Source organism: Ammodytes marinus, assembly GCF_949987685.1.
Source record: "Ammodytes marinus genome assembly, chromosome: 22".
Lineage (NCBI taxonomy): Eukaryota > Metazoa > Chordata > Actinopteri > Uranoscopiformes > Ammodytidae > Ammodytes > Ammodytes marinus.
In genome coordinates, this window is record NC_137226.1 from 20,512,573 (window position 1) to 20,530,620 (window position 18,048).

An 18,048-nucleotide genomic window follows, 5' to 3' on the forward strand; every position below is an offset into this window, starting at 1 on the left:
ACAACAGTGGGGGAGATCATACCATTGTCTGTGTGTTGCTGTCGTTTCAGATCCGTGTGCGTGATGATAAGATGCCTCTGGCTCACATCGCCATTGCAGTGGAGGCAGTTGGCTGGTCGCACCCCGACACCATCCCCCTCATGGTGGCTAACACACTGATTGGAAACTGGGACCGCTCCTTTGGTGGTGGCGTGGTGAGTACTGACCAAAACTCTAAAGTCAAATGTATTACATATTTATATTTCACGTAGGTTACACCAGGCTGCAGTAGACAACAAAAAGGTTTTGTCACAATCAAGTTGTCCAAACAGCTGGTCTGCACTAAATCTTCTGCCCCTTTTTGCCATCTCTTGGTAGATTGACTTTTGCAAACATCTAGGATGTGAAGCTTTTGATTTTCTACTTTAGAATGTAGAATGCGCATCATTAGAAAAATGCCAGACGTGTGCACACACAATTTGGTCCACAGTTGACCTGACAGTTGAATTATCTTTATTTTGTATTTTTCTTTTTTTGGTAATGAATAAAATAAGAACATGAATCATGATTGTTATGATGGAATAGTTCAATTTCCAAAGCTAGTTTGTTGTCTTGTGATCACAAAAGGGTTTTTGTCATTTATGTGAAGCAAATCTTAAACATTATTTTGACCCATATCCTGTTTGACTCGATGTATTATGTTGTAGAAAATGTAATTCACTTTTAAGCTATTACACAGTCCTACAAACAAAATATTTTAGTAAATGGTACGTGTGGTAATGAGGCCTCCATGTTGTGACCCACCCTGTCGTGTTGTGTCTCTTGTCAACCAGAATCTGTCCAGTAAACTGGCCCAGATGGCCTGTCAGGGGAACCTGTGCCACAGCTTCCAGTCCTTCAACACCTGCTACACAGACACAGGCCTGTGGGGGCTTTACATAGTGTGTGAGCCGGGCACCATCAACGACATGATGCACTTCGCTCAGATGGAATGGTGAGTAGAGTACACTCACACATACTGTACAAGTGCATCTAAAAAGAAAAAGGATTCTACTTTCATATATCCGAGAATCATTACACAATGTAAAATGAAACTAAAATAACATACTTTTCAGACGGTCGACATTTTTTAAATATTGTAGTATTTTGAGTTGCTGAATTTTTTGAGCCATAATCATAAAAATTAAAACAAATACCTGACCTATTTCCCTTTTTGAATGAACTTTTCCATGATATCATTTTTTTTTGATACCTGTAAATGGTAGATGCTAAATGCTTATGTTACATAGGTATGTCTACTCACAGGACTGAATATGACACCCTAGATCATCATTATATTAATGTTATTTGACCCTGTATCTCTCCTGTTAGGATGTCTCTATGCACCAGTGTGACAGAGGGCGAGGTGGCACGGGCCAAAAACCTGCTCAAGACCAACATGCTGCTGCATCTGGATGGTAAGGCAGCGTTATATCAGGCGGTGTGCTTACCAACCTTTAAGCTGTAGAGATCTCCACTGATGTTAACTTGTTTGTTTGGTTCCAGGTTCCAGGTTCCACTCCCATCTGTGAAGACATCGGCAGACAGATGCTATGCTACAGCCGCAGGATTCCTCTGCACGAGCTGGAGGCCAGGATAGATGTGAGTGGAAGCAGGGACATCTCAGCCACTAAGAATGTATCCAGGTTCCCCAATTTTAGTCTTCTGACCTAAAGACACTCAGTGGACTGAATGGAGTCATCAGCTGCATGTTTGGTCACTTAACCAAGTCATTGAAAGCCTAATTCTGAAACTCACCCTGCATTCCGAATTGCATACTCGTTTTTTTTCTTCTAGTTAGGGTGCAGTAGGCATACCATCATTGCGCCTTGATCTTGCCTTTATATCCGTCGCATCACAGTTTGTTTTCATATGGAGGCTCCGTTGATGTGACGTCACTTCAGGTGCGCAATGGATTATGGGTCAGAATCGCCCAAATAGGATGCTGATACTTCTAACCGTCCCGATTCAAGTTTTGAATCTTTGTTCTACCATACTAAATAGTAGAAAGTATGTGATTTGGAATGCAGGGTAATAGTGAAACTCAGGCAGATCATTCCAGATTTAGTGAACTGAATACACGTGAAGGCTCATAGATTAGCCCAAATATTTCAGGTTTTAAAAATGTAATTGATTAAAAGAATTAGAACAGTCATTACCGGCCCTCCCCCCCGCCCCCCATGAATGAGAAATATAAAGTATGAAACATGTCATTTAATTGATTAATTTTCTCCAGTTGATATATTGTAATATATTCCTAGTCGTGGAGCGATACTATTGCAGTAATATTATGTTTATAATTTTGTAATGTATATATCTGCCCCTCCACAGGCTATCGATGCTACGACCATCAAGGACGTGTGCACCAAATATATCTTCAACAAGGCTCCAGCCATCGCTGCAGTTGGTAGGTTTTCAGGATGGATTTAGACTAACTTGGATAACAAAATGCCTGACTTCTGTCCAACTTTCAGGATAGGTTTCCTTCGGTGCAGCTTTAGTATATCCTGTCCATAATGTACAAACATTGGCAGTTGTCCCAAACAGTGTCTCCTTTCATCTTTATTGCTCCGTTTATGTATAACACAGAATTGATACCTCTTCCACCATACTAGCAGAGAGCTTCTGTAAAAGAGTTCATATTTGAAATAACATGACCAGGAAGCTTAACATCACATGAAGAAGCAGCTTTTTCTGTTCAAGTGTACACATGATAAAGAAGAATAGGTGAATTAACATAACACAAGTACATATGGTAGATGCTCTGAATGAACTCCATAACTTAACTTTTACTTATTAGTTCCAGCCACCTCTTGTATTGGTTGTTAAATTATTGAAGTCACTTTGTTATTGTAACCTATAGAAACGATGCAAAGAGCTACAATAATCGGTTTCCCTTTCAGAAACAGTGACATGAACTCCAACTTGTTTTTTTTTTTTTCTGTCTCAGGCCCCATTGAACAGCTGCCAGACTACAACCAGATCTGCAGTGGAATGTTCTGGATGAGAACCTGAGATGACCCCCACCGACTGTACAGCATAGAAAAAAAAATAAAAACACAATATTTATGTCTCACCTGTAGTATTTTTTCCTTCTTTAATTTTTATTATAAAATAAAGACCAACACAATAATGTTAAAATAACACGGATACTATTCTTTTGTGGTTCTTGTCATTTTTTACTCTTAGCGTGTTCCTGTGCAGCTTTCTTGGCTTTGACCATCTCCACCAGTTCCTGTCAAAGAGAAACGGGGGGAAATGTGTTAGAATAAACAGTAGTGCAGAGTATGTTCAATTGCATTCATTAAAAAGGCAGTGTCCACCATTAGAGAGAACTTGTGAATACGTCCTTACTATGTACTGTGTGTGCACTGAAAAATACATTGTTGTAACAGCCTAGGCATGTAAAAAATAAAAAGTGGATTGTACCAAACCACTGTAGCTAGCAACAATGCTGTCGATATAGACTAATCTACTGATCGGTTTCAACTTTGATAAGTATTTGACTTCAACACCTATTTAAATATTGACGTATTGTCACACTTGCTTCAGTGCTAATAAAAACACATTATACCTGTATTTTCCTAGCTATAAATCCCAGCCTCTATTGATAGCATTGTTGCTAGTTAGTTACTGTGGGTCGCTCTCAGCCCCCTTGTTTACATACCCCCTTTACAGAGCCTAGGCTGTGTATTAACACCAGATTTGTTCTCCCAGCGCACACACAGTATAGACAGGTAGCGGATTGTGAGGAGAAAATCACTGAGTCCAGTTGATATAAATGGGGTGAACTGGACAATATATAAAACCCCTGAGGACATCACAACATACTACAACCTCCTTTATTAGACTGCAGTAGGTTAGCCACATGTAGCTAATGGAAAGAGAAATGAGCCGGGCATGGTCTTACCTTGTACCTCTTCATACAGTCTTTCTTGTTTCGTCCTGGGACGGCAGCAGCGATCTTCTCCCACCTCTCTGCTGTGCTCACTGGGTAAGTCTTCAGGGCTTGTTCCAGAAGCTTCTGTTCCTCCGTGGTCCAGGAGGCAGCAGAGCCTGAGGGACAACCACACACAGCACGTTTATATGCAACAGTGTTATAAAGGAGAATTATCGGATACATAACTCACTGTCAATTAGTTAGAGTAATAAGTATTAAGGACATAGATTGCGGCATCTGTAATTCAGAGCTGGTGTGTTTTCAGTTTATTTTCAACACTGTCATGTACAGGCATCTGTACAGATGTACTCACCCTCAAATCTCTCGGAGGGCACAGCGTTGTCTATGGTGGGTGCTACTGCGCCGTGTTCCTTCTGGAACTTCTCGTAGGCTTTTCTGTTGACCTCATCTTTCTGTAGGGGATCTGTGGAGACAGGATTAACAGGACTGATGAACATTTGAGCTTATTATACATAGAGAAATAAAAAAAAGATGCTCCATTGTTTCAAAATATTTGATGAATGATTGCACTTATTGTAAGTGTATTTTTATTTTTAATTTTTTTTATCAGCAAGATAAATGCAAAAGTATTTATGATACTAGTGTCATTTCTGTCACATTCAATAATTACAATATTAAGTTTTATTAGATAATATTTCCATTCGGTTTTTCCAGGTATACGACACAACTATTTGTTCAAAGGCATAACTAGTCCCGTTTGATCTAGTCTAAGCAGATAAGTATCTTCACTTAACCAAGTCAGACTGGCCCTGAAGCCAGTCTGCAGTAGCCTGTGGAACATGAGCCTTACCTAGCCGTTGTAGATTCTTGGCTTTGTTGATAACATCCTTGGCTGTCCTCTTCATGCCACTGGTGGAGTGCTGGTTCATATAGTTGGCAATTACTTCCCATCTGGAAGAAAATAAATTAATACATTTTATAGTGATGCATGTATAAAAGTCACCATTTTCCTTACACAGTTCACAGCTAAATGTAATATCTATTGCAACAAACTGAGATCCTATGCCTTGTTTCCACTGCAGTACAGAACGGTAACCCTACATCTGGGTTTCCCTGCCGAAGGTACCCTAACTTAGTAGCAGGCATGCAAACTCATAAGCCATGAAAAAGGTGAGTAGTCCGAAAACCAACCCCGGTAGGGGGGTCTGAGGGCATCAGAAGAAAAACGGTTAAAAATGATGGCAAAACCAGCATTAAATAAGACAGAAAATAACATGGAGCCTCAAATCAATCACACCAAATTCTCTTACAATAAACAAACTATTTATATTGTGGCAAACAGGTTTTGCCTTATTTTTGCTACACAACCATCAATCAAACACATAAGAATACACTCTGTCACCATAGTTAATCTCGCTGTCACGCACTCACACACACACACTCACACACACCTCAGTCATGCGCAGGAACATAATGGTGCAAAATGGGACGATAGTGGAGGAAGCAGGTGAGTGTGTCGCTCTGATCTGCTATAATCACTACATTCACCTCAGGTGTGTCGACCAGAACGCACCGTTCAAAAACCGTGAAAACAGCAATAGACAAAAGCACATTATTAACTTGAGGTGACACGTTATCTGCAGTGACAATCCGCAAACCGCGGCCGTTAATCAGCGCACACATACATCAATGCAAATGGCTGTAAAACAACGGTTGGCAAACTGTGTGAATTTATTTAAAAAGTGATTCACATAAACTAAGTGGGCACATTAACACGGACAAATGACCGTCAAAGCTCATATGATAGGAGTTACCATCCGTCAATCATAGTTAGTCACTATGGTCACTCCACTTTCTTGATAGGTCCATGCTCCACACCATACACACACACACACACACACACAGTGCTGGCCATCAGACCCCCCCCCCCCCCCCCCAAAAAAAAATAATTCTCGACGGATCTCCACGAATCACATATATGGCCAATTAAGTTTCCAAAACGGCGAATTTCGCCGAAAGGTGACTAGTTTGCATGCCTGTAGTAGACACTCGTTTTCATCGGACAACTAGATTGGATTAAGACATATACCAAACTTGCCACTCGAACGGACCGCGTCACTTATCTGAGTATACATGGCCTTTCAAATATTCGATAACTGGCCGGAGCATGGCTGACTACGCTGTAGCCCTTTCAACAAGTGGTTATAGAGCCAGGTCCGGCTCCTTTCCGGCAACAACACTACTATTTATCATCGTACAAGTACTGTTGAAGTCTTATTCGTAAATTTACCCGATTATGGGTCTGCATGTAAACGCACTGACTGTCGAACAGCACTGGCCCTTATAAAGAGTCTGTACCGCTCACTGTAGACAAGGCTTAAGTGCCATTAATCAGTCACAGCAGTGGGTTCTCCCCCATCCTGTGCTAGCGTGGTGTGTACCTGGCGTTGGTGCCAGCGGGGAACAGGTTGACAGCCTTGGTGAGCAGTTGGAGGTCGTCTTCGTTCCAGCCCTTCCCCCCGGCCCCTCCTCCTCCCCCCCCTGTGCTGGCCTGTTCAGAGCTACGTGTCCCCTGCCGGGCCTGGACCTCGGCATCACGCTCCCTCTGCAGCAGGGCGTTCACTTCCTGCACCTGCAAGGGAGGGATATCAACATGTTTGTAACACCTGGGAAGACTTGAGGTACATTCACTGGCACACAACATTCCCTTAATACAGTGGTCAAAGTTTTAGTTTTTATCCCTTTTTTTAAAGTTTAATTAAATGATGTTTTTATGTTTTGTACAGTGTCAACTTGACAGGGGTGTGTGGCTGTGTGTGTGTTGGGGGGGGGGGGGGTTTGGTGTTAATATGTATATACGCGACTACTGGATTTCCTTTGGTATCAATAAAGTAACTATCTAGGCTGTGCATCTCCTTCATTGGCCATCTAATATCTTACCTGCTTCTCCACGGCTATCTTGCTCTCTTCTTTGGAGCCTGAGGCCAGGATTTCATTGAGGGACTGCAGACTGGAAAACAAGAAGCAGAAATACTGTCAATCATCATCTCCTCACGGTCTGTTTTCCTGATAGCATTGTGAGGCTAGGATGATGTTAGCTTCTAGAATTCCAATAGATAGTGTCCTGTGTTTAACTTATAGGTGACTATACTGTACCTGGTCAGCTCCAGCCGCTCACAGAGCTTCTCCACTTCCTCCATCATCTTCAAACTGTCACATTCATCTTCAGCAAAGTAATTCCAGGTCTGTGGAAGCAAGGCAAGGCAAGTTTATTTATATGGCACAATTCAGACACAAGGCCATTCAAAGTGCTTTACAGGCGCAAGATTAGAATACATAATACACATTAGAAAAGTGAATGAATAGAAATAAAACATTTAAAAGCGAATGAATAGAACGTGGAGACAGGAAAGGACATTAGCCAAAGCACAGTGACTTCAGGACGGCTACTTAAGGTGCAGTGTGTAATATGACATCATCAATAAAGTTCTACAATGCAACACTCCCTGGGTAACCCCACCCTTTTGAATAATAACAGAAGCTACAGTGGCCTACAAGAACAATTCAAAATTTTAAACAATGCACCTGATGACATTCCAACTATGACACTTTCAAGATGGCGGCACTAGGCCTTGGTCCAAAATATGCAGAAATATGGATATATATGAGACCCTTTCTAAGGAAAAATAAATAATTCAAAACATTTTTTTCAGCTATTATGCACTAAATTAAATGTACTTATGGATACTATAATTACTTTCTACAAAATCTGCTAGGAAATAAAACCCAAAATTCTACACACTGCAGGTTTAAAGAGTATGTGTTATGAGCAGGGACCTTGCAGGTAGTCCTGAGCTTCGTCCTCTCCTTCTTGATGGCCTTCTTCTGGATCTCCTTCTCCTTCTTGAGCTGCTGTGCGGCCTGCTTGGCCTCCTCTTCCTCCTTCTCCTTCACTAAACGGGCTGCGTCCAGCTCTGCCTGTCGCGCCTGTCAAACACACACAAAACACACTGGTGAACAGATGAAAATTAAAGTCGTCTTTTCTATAATTATCGCCGCCATGTTTCTACAGTAGCACAGAACGGACAATCTTAACGGCTTTACACATTTTTATGTAAAGTGGCCGTCCTGGGGAAATACACCTGTTGGAAGACAAAGAAGAAGTACTATAGAATAAATAACTAACTAAATATATATTCACCTCATCACTTGATATTGTGGAAAGACTTGAGGCAGTGGTGGATGATGCCATCTTTAGTAACTAGCTTCCTGCCCCTGAAGGCCACTGTAGCTTCTGTAATTATTCGAAAAGGGAGGTTTTACCAAGTGAGATGTCAGATTGCATCACTCCCTTGGTAACCCCTGGCTTTCGAATAATTACAGAATCTATAGTGGACACCTGAGTGGGGCTGTTGTGTTCTAACTTGTGCGAACCAACCGCAGCCAAGGCGAAAACTTACCCGGGTTTGTTTCAATCAAACCAAACTCGGCTGGTGTGAAAGCGCCCTGAGACCAGGTTTTAGCAGACCATCTGGTTCACTTCCAGAAATACGTCTCACTGCATATTTCCAACATTTAATTAAAGAGTTAATATTTAGAATGAGACTCACTCTCTCCTTCTCCTCCTGCTCTCTCTTCTTGGCGTCGGCTTTGGCCTTCTTCTCGCTCTCCTTCCGGGCCTTTTCGTCGTCTTTGAATTTCTTTATTCTAGGGTCTAAGCTGTAGGCGGTGTCTGCAGGGACGCAAAACAAACTCGTCAAACTCTGCTTCCACACACGCAGGAAATATTGACGGAATGTTTAAAAAGCATAGTGTTGTGTCATCTTATGTGTAGCTGTTCCGTCATAGTGCAGTGTGTGTGTGTGGCGGCTCTGAGGGACTGTACCAACTAGTGTTCGTAATCTATTCATCTCCTCTTTCTTCCTCAGAGCTCTGGCGCCACGGTTCTGCTTCTCGATCCATCTCCTCTCATCTCGACTGGAAAGGGGGAAGTTCAAACATGTTAGTGAGATGCTCCAGGAAGAACACAGGACCTGATATGGCCTTCAATACCACGGACTGCTGGCTCACACATAACAGTATAGGCTTACCATTCAGCCTTATCCTTTTCCTCTTCATCCAAGTAGGAGAATTCCCTCCACGAATCAAAGTTGTACCTGTAGAAAGAAAATGGACACGCACGTTATCTCTCTGTTCACCAACCAATCCATAACATCTCTTGCCAGGGATCACTTGAAAAAAATAAAAGAATGTATATGTATATATTTCGCTGACCAAAACGAGTAAAAGTGATCGACTTCTTCGAAAGTGGACTCCATGGTCCCGAGTTTGGGCACGTGCTTTTTCGACGACCATCTCGCGTTCCTCTCGAACACGGGAGCGTACACCTCGAAATACTTCTCTTTCTCTTTGCCCTCGCCCTTTGAGGGCACGGCGTTGTCCCAGGTGGGATCCACGCTGTCGAAGGCTCTCCGCTTCACCGGGTCGGACAGGATTTCTATAGCTGGGGATCAAATCGTGGCAGAGGAGATGGTGAGTTCAAGTCCATCCAGAAATGATAAGAATAACAGTGTTGATAAGGATTACGAAGCAGTGTTCTGTACCTTTAGTTATACAGGTGAAGTAGTCATTGTCTCCTTCTACAATCTGCTCTCCGGCGGCTTTCCTCTTGTCTGGATGGTGCTTCAACACAATGGCTTTGTCTGGGGAGAAACAGCAGAGAACGTGTTAAGAGTTGGTTCCACGGTCTATAGGAATGGTCCATGAGAGAGCAGCATAAAGGAAGAGGAAGAAGGAATACTCACGGGCAGCTTTGATCTGCTTCTGCGTGGCTTTGTACCGGATGTTAACCAGGCCCAGCACGGCATAGTGATCTTGATTCTGACAAAGACGGGTAAAAGTAAAGAGTTGAAATGTTGGATTAGATTTTCAGTAAGTTTTTATATATGGGAGGTGTTACTACGGCAATCACTTTTACACAATTTCTCTTTTGGGATAAATAAAGAAGGAATCAACTTATCCATTTGAGAAGCTAGAACCAGAGATTTTGTTTTGAAAAACGTTTTGAAACGTTAAAACAAATTGGGCCTGCATACTGTTTTATGCTGTTGGTTGATTTTTTTTTTTGAGTTTATCACTGTTCAAGCTCTCCAGTCAAACTGCGATTAACAGAGACTAACTCATTAGAATGAAGCTATGTGATCGACTTATCCTATGTGAAAGAAAAACACATGTTTGATGAGTGTCTCCTCTTGTGATGTATGCGCCACCTGATGTAGTCCATTACCTTCCAGTCTTTGGGGTCGAGTGTTCGGAGCATGGGATACTCCTCAATCTGGAACTCTTCATCATCCTCTTCCTCTGATGACTCCTCTTCCTCCACCAGCTCCTGATAGGAGGCAGACGTGCTCCTGTCCCTCCTCTTCAGGTAGGCCTCCAGCCAGCGGCCCACAGGCTCCACCTGGACCTGCACCGAGGCTGGGAGGGGAGAAATAACACATCTGTCAGCGCTCTCTGGCAACACTCTTCCTACTTTACCTCAGCCATCATCACTAGGGGCCAATCCGAATAGTCCAATCTCCTAACCTATAAGCCTCCTTTCCTATACCTTAACCCCAAACGTCATCGGGGTTAAGGAGATATGAAAGCTGCTTCCTATCTAACATAGGAAAAGACAGCACTGTTTCAAATTAATTCGACTCCACTTTTCCTATCCAACGTCATTGCGCGACGGCGAGTAGTGCTGACGTGAGTCACAAGCGTGAAACTTAGGGGTGGGAAAAATAATCGATTTTCCGATTAATTGCGATTCCCTCTCGAACGATTCCGAATAGATTCATAAAAGTTAATAATCGATTTATAATTTTTTATTATTTTTATTTTTTTACTAGTATTTAATATTAGTATTTCCTGCGCCACTGCGCATGCACACCACACAAGTGCGAGTTGTTAAAAGTGGCGACAAAAGGGCAGAGAGCAGCAAACCCATATGACCTGCACTGGCTTTGTGTCTGTTAACGTTTTTGTATGAGAGCTGAATTCCAAGCCATCATTTTTTGCACAATGTGTTGAATTGACATAGAAAATAATAGAATAGAAATCCTATAGAAACAAGATTCACAAGAGTAGAAAGAAAATTAAGCTGAATCGGTTTAGTTTTTACATACTTCCATATTGTGTTGAAAGCTGCATTGATTATTGCACTGGTCATAGAAAGTCAAATTTGTGACAAGAAAAGCTTTTTCTCCAATACAATATTAGAGAAGGTAATTCATCTGTTGATTGTATTTAAGGATCATCACAAAAGTAGGAAGTGATTAGCAAACTCTGAGTAGCAAACTCAGATGTGCATATAAATATATTTTTGAAAATCACACATGGTATGTACGTAAAAAAAAATTGCATCGAGATGCATTGAGAATCGATTTTGAATCGAATCGTTGACCTCGGAATCGAATCGTGAGGTGCCAAGAGATTCCCACCCCTAGTGAAACTACAGCCTATTCTCCGAAAATTGACTATAACAAGCGCTCGTTTGATCCATGCGTTTTTTTCATATTGATTTTAATCAGGTTGTCGCCAACAGAGTTAGAAACACTAGCATATGTCCCAATTCACATGTGGGTCATCTCGATAGGAAAGGAAATTTCCTATGCAAAAAAGACTATTCGGATTGGCCCTAGGTTTAGTATTTTTTTTGTCATTTCTTAACGCTTTTTCGTACTTGCCCAAAATCTTTTTTTTTGTATTTTCTGTTTATTCTTAAACTATCAAACAATCATGCTGCTTTAAGAAGTCACAAATGTGACCAAAATAAGAGTTCCGACTACAGTTACTGACAGTTCTGCACAGATGCATGTGTACTTCCAAATAAGGTAGCTTTCAAACTGGTGATCCCTGGGTGAAGCCTGTGCATTGTCATGCAGAACCATGCTATTATGCTTTCTCTGCATTTCATTTCTGTTGCTTTGTTTGCTTCATTGTGACACACTTATTGACGTTTGCTCTAAAATGGCACAGTATTTTAGAAAATGTTTTAGTTTTTTTTACTTTGCTACAGCTGTGTATTTGGGATGACAATAAATTAACAATACCAATTATCTCCAAATTGTCCCAAATCTGCCCTAGTCAAATGCCCTTTTAAAGTGTGTGCTGATTGCAAAAGGGCGTCAGGTCATACTATCTTAAGGTACAACAGGTGTTCAGACATTACTCAACAGCGCTGTAATTACTGTCTGGCACACGACATTACATTTAAAGTCCGTTAGATGTCACAAAAGGCAACCTGTATCACACACACACCAAGAGCTGCCAACTAGCAAGTGTTCAGCTAATGTCAATGGCTGTGATAAATCACTGCAGCAAGTGCACTGGCACGGCTACATGAGGCGACACAGTGAGACAACCAACTGGACCAAACCGAGTCAGGCGACCCGTTAACACGTTACGGAGACTCTCACGAGCTCCAAAGTAGCCGATACTATTAGCCCAGGTTATTTCTTTATAGCCGCGTGCTAGCGAGTACATCCATACATACACCGCTGGTAGCTTAGCTAGCTACCCTCTTTGGCCTCTTACCGGTGGCGGCTGTGAAGAAAACGGTTTCATCTCCGTCCAGCGCTTCTAACAACATCTTGGAAGAAACGAGTCTACGCGAACTTTAAGGTTCCGAAATAACCGAGTTGAAGCTTCCTACAGCGGCGGAGTGTATGTGTGTCCCGCTCACTAACTAACACACCACATGGGCCTCCCTCTGACAAGTGCCGAGCCGAAAAGCAGACCGGCTGTCGCGCCGATAACCTCTCCGTGTTGTAGTTCTGTGTCCACACTATTGTTCCGCTCTTTGGCCTCTTTTGCGCCTCTTCGCTTTTACGCCTCTTAAATTGAAAGTTGTGACATTTGACCACATTTTATTTTATTTTAAAATCATAATTATAAATGTGTTGCTTATGTGACAAAATATAAATTAATTTGTGGTACAGCCTCGATATAATTCCGGCTTGTATTTCCGGTGAGTGGCTCGCTGCGGCGGAAGTCCAAAGCTGCTGTGTAATGGTAGTGATTTGAAGCCCAAGCAGCTCGGTGTTTTTGTGTGACAAACAGTTCATAGCCAGATTAAACATGCCGGACTATTTGGGAGACGACCAACGGAAGACCAAGGACAAGGAAGAAAAGGAGGACGCCCCCATCAGATGTAACCACTATTATCTAAACTTTTAAAGAAAAGCTTAAAAACAACAATGTCTTGACTGAAAATGAACGGCCGCATTAGCTTCGTAGCTAACGTTAGCTCTGCTCTTCAAACAAACTGCTAGTTTTTACAACTGGCTGTACTACTACTACTGCTATCTTTTGTAAATGTACTGTTATAAAGTTTTCACAGTGAAAGCGGATGCTATGAAATGTGAAAACACGGCGTAATAAACCATGTCTCGGTTGGACACCATTGCTAGCGGCCTGATGCTAGTGTCAAAAGAGCAAACTCATTAACGTTGTTTTCATCCTCACAGCTTTGGATGAAGGGGACATCGCCCTGCTCAAAACATATGTAAGTAAAGCCCTAGCAGAGCACGCACCCGTTCAGATCCACCTAGTCGTTGTTTTGGTTGTGAAGCTAAAGTTGTTCTAATGCTGCCTTTGTGTTCAGGGTCAAAGCACCTACTCCAGACAGATCAAACAAGTGGAAGATGACATCCAGTCGCTGCTCAAAAAGATCAACGAGCTCACAGGTGGGTGATGGAAACTTTTCTTTTTTTCTTTTCTTTAACCTTTATTTATACAGGTATATCCCATTGAGACTGAAGACTCTCTTGCAAGGGAGACCTGTTTTCCTTTCCCACGTTACCATTCTCACACACACACATTCATACACCGATAGCAGGCTAACTATCGACATTCACACGAGGCAAGGTGGGTGAAGTGTCTTGCCCAAGGACACAACAACTATGACACAGGTGGCAGGGCGGGGATCGAACCTCCAACCCTTTGATCATCTGCCGACCCGCTCTGCCACAGTCACGCACAAGCCCAAATGACAACATGTTTGGTGGCATGTGCGGTGCCATTATTCAGCTTTTCTCAGTAAAACTACTGGTTTATAGTCGTATGGCTGGGTGCTGGCTTGTGTTTGAAGGTCCTGTGATAATGTTTTTCCGTGGATCTGACAGGCATTAAGGAGTCGGACACCGGCCTGGCCCCCCCAGCACTCTGGGATCTGGCTGCTGACAAGCAGACGCTGCAGAGTGAGCAGCCGCTGCAGGTAGCAAGGTAAAGCAAACAGCCTGAAAACTAATCCGTTTTTTTTTTTACTATTGTGGCAATACAATTAAGTGTGGAACGATTTTTAGATATCACTGTTCACTTTTTGGTCAATATTTAATGTGAAATGATTTCCTGTCTTACTTCCTTTCTAAAAAAAAAATTAAATTGCATTGTCCATTGAGCTGCTAAATTCTAACACAAAGTAGGTATCCGAGTTAACTTTAAATTTCAAATGTACGATTATAAGCTAGACAAACCCATGATGGCTCCCCCCCTTCAATAAATGAAATATTCTGAAGTGATAGCTAGCTCATAAACAACATTTTACTATGTCCCCTTTTAACTGCTAAAGCCACATTTTTTTTTCTCAAATGTTTCTCTTTCTGTGTACTATTCCAACAGATGCACAAAGATCATCAACGCAGACTCCGAGGACCCCAAATACATTATCAACGTCAAACAGTTTGCCAAGTTCGTGGTGGACCTGAGCGACCAGGTGGCCCCGACCGACATCGAGGAGGGCATGAGGGTCGGGTGAGTCGGGAGTTTAACTTTAATGGTCAAGTGTTATTTGTAGAAGTCTCACTTACCAGTATGTCAAATGTCCATTTTAAAACATTCTTCTAATGTGAGTGTCTCTTCTGGTCCTGCAGAGTCGACAGAAACAAGTATCAGATCCATATCCCTCTGCCTCCTAAGATTGACCCGACTGTCACCATGATGCAGGTAGGAAACCACAATGTTGTGAAGAAAACTGTGACAAGTTTTCCATCTGCATTTAGATTATCGGATTTTTTGAGGTTGAGATTACATGACAAATTTGCAGCGTTGGCTTTAGCAAATTCCACAAATAAGTTGCAGTACTAACTCTGTGTTCCTGGTGTTTGTAGGTGGAGGAGAAGCCTGACGTGACCTACAGTGATGTGGGTGGATGTAAGGAGCAGATTGAGAAGCTGAGAGAAGTGGTGGAGACCCCCCTGCTCCACGTGAGTCTTCACTAATAAAGAGGAACCCCTACAGCCCAGTTCTTCATAGTCACAACTTTTAACTAAACTCTGGATTTTAACCACCATCACATATGTTCTGTAAAATAATCACTATCAGAGTTGAGCCTCCAGAGCTATCTGGAATGAATGAAATGGTTCTACTAACTACATGCTTCCATTCTGACCACCCTTGTTTGTGCTCTTCTCCCCCCAGCCTGAGAGGTTTGTGAACCTGGGCATCGAGCCTCCCAAAGGCGTGCTGCTGTTCGGGCCGCCCGGCACAGGAAAGACCCTGTGTGCCCGCGCCGTCGCTAACCGCACCGACGCATGCTTCATCAGAGTCATCGGCTCAGAGCTGGTGCAGAAATACGTGGGAGAGGTGAGTGGAGAGGAGAGCCGGAGGAACACACCGGGCAGAGAATAGCTGCGGATTAAGATTAGGAATGGTGATTTTAATGTGAGCAATGGTTCTGTGTTTGTTCGTAGGGAGCCAGGATGGTTCGAGAACTGTTTGAGATGGCCCGGACCAAGAAGGCTTGTCTGATCTTCTTCGATGAAATTGATGCAATTGGAGGTAAGGCCCCGCCCCACGGATTCCTTTTCAAATGACGTGAACTATCTTCACATCAGGACGACACCAAGAGAGAGATTTGTAGAGATTATTGCTGATGTGAAAGTGTGAAAACTTACACCAAAAAAAACACAAGAATATTTATAGCGTCATAAACTGCATTTATAAATAAATGCAATGGCATGTGTACGAGGAATTCAAAGCTTATTAATTCCCAGTCCTTATTCAACTGCTGATAATTAACCCGTACAAATGTAGCAGCTATAAGTTATATATACAACCCATCACCCGTCCCGATGCAATCAATATAACCAACATCCCTCTCCTATTCACCTATCCCAAATGAAACACTAATACAATCCACTAAAGGTCTTTTTCTTTGTTTGACCTGCCAGGGGCTCGTTTTGACGACGGTGCTGGTGGAGACAACGAGGTCCAGAGGACCATGCTGGAGCTCATCAACCAGCTGGACGGCTTCGACCCCCGAGGAAACATCAAAGTTCTGATGGCCACCAACAGACCGGACACTCTGGACCCGGCTCTCATGAGACCTGGACGCTTAGACAGGAAGATCGAGTTCAGCCTGCCTGACCTGGAGGTGAGCTAGAGTTCTCCTTAAACTACACTATATATCTAAAGTGTTATGAACCAGCCCAGTGCCTCACACCCCCATGTTATTGTGTTTCCAGGGTCGCACACACATCTTCAAGATCCACGCCCGCTCTATGAGTGTGGAGAGAGACATCCGCTTTGAGCTGCTGGCTCGCCTCTGCCCCAACAGCACTGGTAAGACTAGAGACACAGCGCCATTTAGTCCCAACTCACTCCTCTTTCTTCTAAAAACACACATTCTCACTACATGTTCCTCATTCCACATTATATTCCTCCTCTTCCATGTTCTCAATTCAAAAAGCATCTTTGCTTCTGTATGTCTATTTAACATTAGTCATTCTTCTTTAAGTGGCTGGTGTGAAATATTAGTAACCCTAAATAACGGGTTTCTAATTTGCTTTTCTTTAAACTGGTGTAGTACTGATATGTGGCCACAAGGATGCACTGTAGCATTTTGACATGGTGCAATGAAAACCTTTCAATGCTTATCGAAATTAAGTAGTTAAAGGAGCTGTAAGCGGAATGGTCAGTTTAGCTAACTTCCTGTCAGTGACTGCAGTTAGCAGTCCCCTCGCTCGTCCCCACGTCACCATATTAATGCACTGCGGTCTTCGAGCAGCAAGTTATCTAGCATCATCTCAGATCCATAAGTGTGATAAAACATGATAAAAACCATTCAAACAGACATTGGGAAGGATTTTTACCTGCTCCGCCATTTTAGGCGCATAAATATTCAACCATGTGTCGCTCTGGCGTGCACCGGCAGTGAGACCATGAGTGAGACGGGTGCGGACGGGTGTGGGTTTGTAGCGTTCTCTCTTGTGATTGGATAACATTTCGGGATACTACATAAAGTTTAATTGCTTATTACATGCAGAGCAGCTGACAAAGAGATTGGCTTTATGAAACGCGCACATCGTGTAAGTGATTACTGTATGAATAAAGAACGATTTAACACTTATATTAATATAAATAAACCGCTTACTTCACCTTTAAATGTGCCCTTTTTGTAGGTTGATTATTTTAAATCCCAGTGAACTAAGTGTTGTAGCAAAGCTGAAAACAGACACAGTATCATTCATTAGTTCATGAAAAGTAATTTTTTTCATGTGTGGTTTCATATGTGGTTTTCTCCAGACAGAAATCTTAGGGTAACATATTCTATCTTGGCTATGTTTAAGGACACAACACCACATGTGGGAATGTCTTTGTTCAACCTATGTGGTTGAAATGAAGTTAAGGTCTCATTACAAAGGACTTACTCAGCTCTCACATTACGAGCATGTAACCCAGAACCAGTAAAAGTCTGGCTAAGCTGAGGGGTAAAGCTTCATGTCTTTCACAGTATTTCCTGTTGGTCCTTTAAAGAATGTTGTGTTCCCTTACAGGCGCTGAGATCCGCAGTGTGTGCACGGAGGCTGGCATGTTTGCCATCAGAGCTCGCAGGAAGATCGCCACAGAGAAAGACTTCCTGGAGGCCGTCAACAAGGTCATCAAGTCCTACGCCAAGTTCAGCGCCACCCCCAGATACATGACCTACAACTAAAGAGTGTGTGTGTTTGTGTGCGAGAGCGAGTTTCCACTTTGGCTTTTTACTGTCAAAAGAAGCAAAAGAAATCAGTCAAAGATATTGTACCTTTTTTGTTGTCACTTAAAAATAAAGTTTATTCCAGATTTGAGTCTCAATACTTTTGTTAAAT

The 18,048-nt window shown here is 42.5% G+C and overlaps 3 protein-coding genes across 3 annotated transcripts; 2 read left to right on the top strand and 1 right to left on the bottom strand.

Annotated features, from left to right (window-relative positions):
• Positions 1-56: 56 nt before the first annotated feature.
• On the top strand, positions 57-3,102 carry LOC307268429 (mitochondrial-processing peptidase subunit beta-like). Its single transcript, XM_080051060.1, has 6 exons — positions 57-194; positions 813-973; positions 1,351-1,436; positions 1,532-1,620; positions 2,350-2,425; positions 2,969-3,102. The coding sequence occupies exons 1-6, from the start codon at positions 72-74 to the stop codon at positions 3,031-3,033; spliced, it is 600 nt and encodes a 199-aa protein (XP_079907186.1). The 5' UTR covers positions 57-71; the 3' UTR covers positions 3,034-3,102.
• On the bottom strand, positions 3,054-12,705 carry LOC307268428 (dnaJ homolog subfamily C member 2-like). The gene is made up of 16 exons (XM_080051059.1): positions 12,497-12,705; positions 10,206-10,396; positions 9,724-9,799; positions 9,523-9,621; positions 9,194-9,422; positions 9,010-9,075; positions 8,805-8,896; positions 8,530-8,651; positions 7,757-7,906; positions 7,076-7,164; positions 6,860-6,929; positions 6,361-6,551; positions 4,770-4,870; positions 4,272-4,382; positions 3,929-4,074; positions 3,054-3,253 (listed from the first exon to the last, which is right to left on the bottom strand). Exons 1-16 carry the CDS (start codon positions 12,549-12,551, stop codon positions 3,191-3,193), a joined length of 1,851 nt encoding a protein of 616 aa, XP_079907185.1. The 5' UTR covers positions 12,552-12,705; the 3' UTR covers positions 3,054-3,190.
• A 266-nt stretch (positions 12,706-12,971) lies between these two features.
• Positions 12,972-18,022, top strand: psmc2 (proteasome 26S subunit, ATPase 2). The gene is made up of 12 exons (XM_080051238.1): positions 12,972-13,112; positions 13,429-13,466; positions 13,566-13,647; positions 14,086-14,185; positions 14,582-14,713; positions 14,833-14,905; positions 15,070-15,165; positions 15,380-15,544; positions 15,652-15,739; positions 16,132-16,334; positions 16,426-16,522; positions 17,737-18,022. Exons 1-12 carry the CDS (start codon positions 13,040-13,042, stop codon positions 17,892-17,894), a joined length of 1,305 nt encoding a protein of 434 aa, XP_079907364.1. The 5' UTR covers positions 12,972-13,039; the 3' UTR covers positions 17,895-18,022.
• The last annotated feature ends 26 nt before the right edge of the window (positions 18,023-18,048 follow it).